The sequence below is a fragment of the Morone saxatilis genome, unplaced genomic scaffold, assembly GCF_004916995.1.
Source record: "Morone saxatilis isolate NCDOM2014 unplaced genomic scaffold, NCSU_SB_2.0 Contig17, whole genome shotgun sequence".
Taxonomy (NCBI): domain Eukaryota; kingdom Metazoa; phylum Chordata; class Actinopteri; family Moronidae; genus Morone; species Morone saxatilis.
This window is the reverse complement of record NW_023339729.1, coordinates 513,141-520,487: the sequence shown is the minus strand read 5'-3', so window position 1 is coordinate 520,487 and position 7,347 is coordinate 513,141. Positions and strand designations below refer to the sequence as shown.

The 7,347-nt window shown below is 38.8% G+C and overlaps 2 protein-coding genes and 1 non-coding gene across 3 annotated transcripts in view; 2 read left to right on the top strand and 1 right to left on the bottom strand.

Annotated features, from left to right (window-relative positions):
* The window catches only part of LOC118327566 (glycine receptor subunit beta-like), a gene marked incomplete in the record, with an annotated part of 30,947 nt that overhangs the window by 13,398 nt on the left and 10,202 nt on the right, over positions 1-7,347 (bottom strand).
* Positions 1,072-4,398, top strand: LOC118327568 (glycine receptor subunit beta-like). The gene is made up of 4 exons (XM_035660979.1): positions 1,072-1,182; positions 1,383-1,609; positions 2,621-2,703; positions 4,238-4,398. The coding sequence occupies exons 1-4, from the start codon at positions 1,180-1,182 to the stop codon at positions 4,378-4,380; spliced, it is 456 nt and encodes a 151-aa protein (XP_035516872.1). The 5' UTR covers positions 1,072-1,179; the 3' UTR covers positions 4,381-4,398.
* LOC118327661 lies at positions 5,060-5,222 on the top strand. Its single transcript, XR_004796717.1, has one exon. It is a non-coding gene; the product is annotated as a U1 spliceosomal RNA (small nuclear RNA).

Here is a 7,347-nt window from a genome sequence, read left to right as displayed (position 1 = left end):
GTGCCAATAGATGGCACTGTTGCCCCACTTTTGCCATAATTAAACCAAGTCTATTCTACTCCGTTACACAGGCAGGACAGGCCCTGTCAAGGCACACACTAGCGTGCCATGGCATACTGGTTGAGAAACACTGCGCTAGGCTATGGGTCCTGGACTTTACTTTGAGAAGTAGCTCACCTACTTTTAGGTTTGTTTGTTCTGAGGCTGCTACACATAATTTGTGTATGCTCTGTGATGTGTCTTCTGATCAGATATTAAAGTGAGTTAATACAAACAAACAAATTTGTACTTATTCCCNNNTCCCTCACCCAATGAGAATCGATAGGAGAATCGATAAGGAATTGGATCGATAAGCATTATCAATAATGGAATCGGAATCGTTAAATTCTTATCAATTCCCATCACTAAAAAATATATACATTATATACAATAAAGTGGAATATGATAAGCCTGTGTATAATTGTAAATGTGCAATGTTTCAAGGGATTTTGCAAAAAAAAAAGATGATTTGTGGCGTTGTGGAGTCGGACGACTGATGGCACAAATTAGTCTCCCAAGCGCTTTTAGGCACAGGGCTGGATGAGTCTTTGGCTGAAAGTGCTCCTCAGCTGCCTCAGCTCAGCGTAGAGAGTATGAGAGGGGTTGTCTGTGATGGCTTCGTCACTGCCTCCACACTGTCCACGCTGGCCGAGCTTGACTTAATGCTGTTCCCGGCTAACGTCTGGTGTGGGCGGTTTAAGCACTCGGCCATGTTCTGAGCCAACAGAGTGCAGGACCAAAGGAGGCAGGCTCTGTGTTTACATCAATGACATTGCTGCGGTTACACCGCACTTGTAGCAGACCTTACAGTATGATGTTAGGCAAACCAACTAGAGAACTGTGGCCTGGGATGTGATGTGATGTTACCCTGCATTGAGATTGTACAACACACTTCAGTGCAGACTTGAAATGTTCAGTGAACCATAAGAGCAGGTAACATGTTAATGAAAACTATACGTAGCCAATATTGTTCGTAAGTGTGGCATATATTCGTATATAGTATTTACATGTTATGACCCTAACATTGTCTAACATAATTTAATTTCCCTGACTTAGTGTTGTGTTTGTCCTTCAGGTATCCCAGTTGAGTCCAGGGTGAACATCTTCATTAACAGCTTTGGGTCCATCCAGGAAACTACTATGGTGACACACACAACAAAAACATGTTATTTTCTTAGTTTCTTCAGTTTCAAATGTATGTCTGTATAGCTCATGGTTATATTAATATTAGTAGTAATACACAGTAATAGCACTATGCTGGAATGATATGATATGTTATGATAATTATATATCTGGATATAGACCTGGAAACTTTTTTTAATACAATATTTCTCTTTCTAAAGGACTACAGAGTGAACATATTTCTTCGTCAGAGATGGAATGACCCTCGCCTACGACTTCCTACTGACTTTAAGAGTGAGGCACTGACTATTGACCCCAACATGTTCCAGTGTTTGTGGAAACCAGACCTTTTCTTTGCCAATGAGAAAAATGCAAACTTCCATGATGTCACACAGGACAACATTCTGCTCTTTATCTTCCGTAACGGAGATGTCTTGATCAGTATGAGGTGTGGACAAACTCTTCTTTTTTTTCCTTTTTTTCTTTATAATAAGTTATAATAATAATAATATAATTTCAAGTTTACAGCTCTTGGTTTGTTTTAATTAGTCAGTGTGAAAACGAAGCAGACCAGAACTTAAAGGCAATGTACATGACTATATAATACTTACAAAATGAATCAAAGTCACATTGACATTCAATTTCCTTGAGGGAGTTATCCCAAAGGGATCAATAAAGTGAAGTCTAAGTCTAAGTCTCTATTATTGCTAGCAGATGTTAGCATGCTAGTGTGCTTCAGATGGTAAACATGGTAAACATTTACCCTGCTTAACATTTAAGCATTGTCATTGTGAGAATATTAGCATGCCGACATTTGCATTTAGCTCAGCGTGCCCAAGGTAAGCCTCACAGAGCGGCTCAGTGCTGTTGACTGTTTGTCTTAAGGCTAAAGAGATCAAGTTAGAGTGGTGTTGGGAAAAACTAGCTTAGAATAAGAAACATTCTAATTTTGTGGTAAATGATTTGAAATGCTTTCTAATGCTGCCCCCAACTAAAGATTTTCCTGGTCAACTAGTAGTCATTAGGCAATAGTCAACTAGTTCTAGCACGTTTATGATATTTATTTAATTATTTGAATATATATATTAACAGACGCCTGTTAAATGATAATGGAAAAAGCAGTAATGATTCGGAACAACCAGTAAGGAGACTGAACATTTTATTTCAACACAGTGTAATATTACACAGTCTCATTGTTCTAAACACAGAATAAATAGCTTCCAACTTCACTAAAACAAATACTGGCAAATACGATGGATGATGTATAACGTTAACAGTTACTTACAAATTAACTTGATCATCTTCTTCCGTTTCCTGCCTCCCCTGTCGCTATTGCTGGAACTGGAAGACAGTATAGAAACAGATTATTTTAAGAGAAAACAAGTGATACATTTAAAATAGAACATCTTTCCCCTGATGAACTGTGTATCTGTGTCTGTGTATGTGTTTCTGTGTGTAGGCTTTCGGTGACACTGTCTTGTCCCTTGGATCTTACACTCTTCCCAATGGACACACAGTTGTGTAAGATGCAGCTGGAGAGCTGTGAGTATAAGTACACACACACACAATAGTGGATAATTACAGGCAGTGAACCAACATTTGACAAGGGCAGCTGTGGCTCAGAGGTAGAGCGGGTCATCCACTAATTGGAATGTTGGCGATTTGGTCGAAGTGTTCTTGAGCAAAATACTGATAATAAAACCCCAAATTGTGTGTGTGAATGCTTAGTTTCTGTTCTGGTGAGCAGTTGGCACCTTGCATGGCAGCATGTGTATGAATGTGTGCGAATGGGGTGAGTGTGGCATGTATTTTGTGTACATGTCCACATGTGCATGAAGTGTGCATTTCAGCCTGTGTGTGTGTGGGTGTGTGTGGTGTGCTGTGATATAAAAAAAAAAAGAGTGAAAAAAAACAATTTCCCCCTAGGGGATCAATAAAGTGTATCTTCTTCTTAAAGTCAACTATTATTCTACAAGTCAGCACAAGTACATCTGATAACTTGATTACAGATTTTTGAAAACATAAACCTAGCAGCTGCCTGAGACTAAACAAAGGCTTTACAGGTGAAAGAATGTAAGAAATTAAGGAAGGCATAGCAGTCAGATTATTTTTAATCTTGCTTTATTATTTGCAAGTTTTTTATAATAAAGGGAAGAAAATCATGTATCCTTTTTCGACTTCTGATTCTTGATATTGCTCCTACCGCTGCATGTCGAAGTTTCTTTGAGCAAGATACTAAACTCCAAATTGCTCCTGATGCTGTGTATTGGTGTATGAATGTGCATTAGCTTCTGACTGTATGAATGTGTTTGAATGGGTGGATGTCGCATGTACAGCTGTGTACAGCGGTTTGAGTGGTCTGAAGACTAGAAAAGCACAATATAAGTACAGTCCATTCACAATTTACCATTTACATCCCATGTTGACCTCTGATCCACTGTTAGTATATTGATTAGTGCAGCTAAGACTGTTACCTGTGCTTTATTGTGGATCCAGTAGTAGATCCACTGATTAGTGGTAGAGGGATATTTACTTCTCGATCATTAGATGAGGTTGGACAGTGTTGAAAATAGAGCTGATGAACAGTGTGGCATGGTTGCAGGGGTCTAGCTAATCCATCTAGATGATGGATTAGCAAAATTGTTTTCTTGATTAAACAGCTTGTCATTGTGTTAATAGTGATAAAAAAAATATATATATTTTAGCAAAAGACAAATTTTATTGTTTTAAAATACATTTAGAATTTAGATCTTGTCCACTTCAGTGTAGGCTGCTCACTCTTCTCCAGAAACTAAACATGATCATTGCTACATTTTTTAAATAAAAACTGTTTTATTATTTATTTTTATTTAGCAAAATATGAAGTTATTTTAATTGACTTAAGTTACCGTTATGTGATATAATAATATATTTAATATGTATTAATAATATATAAAGTATACCCTAAGAATCTTATTGAAGGTGTGTCATTAGTTTGCAGAAATTGAAAAATGGAAAAAACAATGAGTTAAAAAAAATATTTCATTATTAAATAATAAAATATATATATATAAATATTTTCATTTTTATGTTTTAGTTGGCTATACCACAAGTGATCTCGTGTTCATGTGGCAGTCTGACCCAGTTCAGATGGATGAGATTGCCCTTCCTCAGTTCGACATCAAACAAGAGGACATAAAATATGGAAACTGCACAAAGTACTACCAAGGAACAGGTTAGTATTTATTAATTATATAATATAACTAAAACATTAACACTGGCACTACATTAAGCATGATTGTAGCAAATAACGAAGTTACAGCTACCACTACAAAACAAACAAGGTTACAAGGTTATGTTGCCTATAAAAACAAAAATATATATAAAAAGTATATTAAATAAATGTGATTAATAAGAAAAAGATAAAACATATGATGGTGTGCTGAAGGTGTATTAAGAAGTCTCAGCCTGAGTGAAGAAGTTGTTCTTCAGTTTGGTGGTACAGCAGTGGACTTCTGTATCTCTTGCCAGATGGCAGCATGGTGAGCAGACCGTGGCTGGGATGGGTACTTTTGGTCTCTGGGCAGGCATGATACTATGTTTAATGTAACACATTCCCATACATTTGATATTCAAATGTTAACTTTTGTTTTGTTGATATTATAATATGGTATTAGATCAAATTACATATGTACTAGCATTGTGATTGATTAAAGTTCCATGAAAAACTGTCACCCCTTGACGAATGTGATTATAGTGCCACATTTGAAAAAGATAATATATATGGCTTGGAGAAATGACATTCCCCTTAAATAGCTCATCATTGTGTTTACTAATCTCTATTCTGATTGCTGTCTCAGTAGATAGAAGAGGGGAGATATGTTGTTATTCTTTGTTGCACAAGGTTCATTATCTATACATACTTACCTGGCAGGGGAGATAACCATAATCAAGAAGGTGTTCACCCAGGGCGAGGCTCAGCCATTGCACTCCGGTTGAGCTGACCTTTGCGAATTCCCCAATGTGGGAATCTCGACTGCATAATTTCTGGTGGTGGGGGACTGCGTTTCCGCTCTCCCCTGATTGTGGGTGGCAGTAGCTCAGGGTGGTAGGTGCCAGTTTCACCTCCTGTGCACTGCTGAGGTGTCCTTGAACAAGACACATAACCCCTAACTGCTCCCGGGCACTACAGCTGCGTACTGGTCCTAAACGTATATAGAATGGGTCAAATGCAGAGGACAAGTTTCATTTCATGTATGTAAAATGCAGAATATAATGTGAAAATGACAATAAAAAGACTTTAATCTAAAAAACAATAAATCATTATGTACATGAAGCACATGACTTGATTGTCACTCAAGCTTTTGCTTTGGCTGTTTTTCATTGAAATTAAAATATGCACTACTTAACACCTAAAACTATAAATTAAAATTAGAGCAGACCAACATGCTAGATTAGTATTGTATCCACTTAATGTGTGGATACTCTTGTGGTTTTGTTGTTACCGTGTTCCTATTTGTGACTGGGGACGAGAAACAAGTACACCAATATTATATTTAGTTTTTCACGTTTTATGTTTTGTCTGTTTAAGTTCAGGGGTTCTTCTTTCAATCACAATTCTTGTTAACAAGAATGTTCCATTTATCATGCACACAGTTGAGGCTGATTCTGCTGGTCGCTAAATAATCGTGGTAGGCATTTGACTCATAAAATGAACCCCAGTGCAATCAGCTGAAAAGCAATTAAACTGCGAGCAAAGCATTCATTCATCAAGTATTTGGCCACACCTGTTAATTCTTGAATTCAGGTGTTTCAATCAGACACCTTCCCTGGGCGGCTGTGGCTCAGAGGCAGAGCGGGTCGTCCCCAATCAGAAGGTTGTTGGTTCGATCCCCGGCTCCTCCTGCCACGTGTCGAAAAGTATCCTTGAGCAAGATACTGAACCCCAAAATTGAATGTGTATGATTGAGTTAGTTTCTGTTCGATGGCCATCACTGAGTGAATGTGTGTGAAAGGGTGGAATGTGGCACGTAGTGTAAAAGCGCTTTGAGTGGTCGGAAGACTAGAAAGGCGCTATACAAGTACAGGTCCATTTACCATTCCCCCTGGTGTATAAAGTCAATCACCTAGCCATTGTGATTGAAGAGCTCTGTGACTGTGATAGGATGCCACCTTTGCTATAAGACGGTTCGTGAAATTTCACGGTCAACTGTAAGTGATATTATTAGAAATTTTTTAAGCACAACAGCAACTCAGCCCCGAAGCGGAAGACCACGTAAAATCACAGAGTGGGGTCAACGACTGCTATGGCGCATGGTTCGTAAAAGTCACCAACGCTCCGCTTCCATAGCTGAAGAGTTCAGAACTTCCACTGGCATTAGTGTGAGCCGGAAACTATTCATGGAATTGGTTTCCATGGCTGAGCAGCTGCATGCAAGCCTTACATCATCAAGTCCAATGCCAAGCGTTGAATGGAGTGGTGTAAAGCGCATCGTCACTGGACTGTGGAGCAGTGGAATTGTGTTCTGTGGAGTGACGAATAACGCTTCTCTGTTTGGTAGTCAGATGGTCGAGTCTAGGTTTGGCTAATGCCGGGAGAACATTACCTGCCTCATTGTGCCAACTATGAAGTTTGGTGAAAGAGGGATAATGGTATGAGGCTGGGTTTGGGCTAGGCCCCTTATCTCCAGTGAAGGGCTATGTTAATGCTTCAGCATACCAAGACATTTTGGACAATGTTATGCTTCCAACTTTGTGGCAACAGTTTGGGAAGGCCCTTTTCTGTTCCAACATGACTGTGCCCCAGCGCACAAAGCAAGGTCCATAAAGACATGGTTTGATGAGTTTGGTGTGGAAGAACTTGACTGGCCCGCAGAGCCCTGACCTCATTCTTATCAAGGCACCTTTGGGGATCATCAGTGCCTGACCTTATAAATGCTCTACAGAATGAATGGACACAAATTCCCACAGAAACACTCCAAAATCTTGTGGAAAGCCTTCCAAGAAGAGTGGAAGCTGTTATAGCTGCAAAAGGGGGACCAACTCCATATTAAAGTATGTATTTGAAAACAATGGCGGCCGAATACTTTTGTCCATACAATGTACATGTTTGACTACAGTTTCTATATTGGTCGCAGATATGAAAAAAAAACCTCCTGTATCTATTTCAGATTAAAAGCTCTCTGGCATTTATGTGGAGAGAATCCA

Bases quoted from the DNA above. Each gene is read 5' to 3' on its own strand.
- LOC118327568 (XM_035660979.1), top strand. The intron at 1,610-2,620 runs GTGTGGACAAAC...TTCTGTGTGTAG, and splicing joins GATGTCTTGATCAGTATGAG to GCTTTCGGTGACACTGTCTT. The intron at 2,704-4,237 runs GTGAGTATAAGT...TTTATGTTTTAG, and splicing joins TAAGATGCAGCTGGAGAGCT to TTGGCTATACCACAAGTGAT.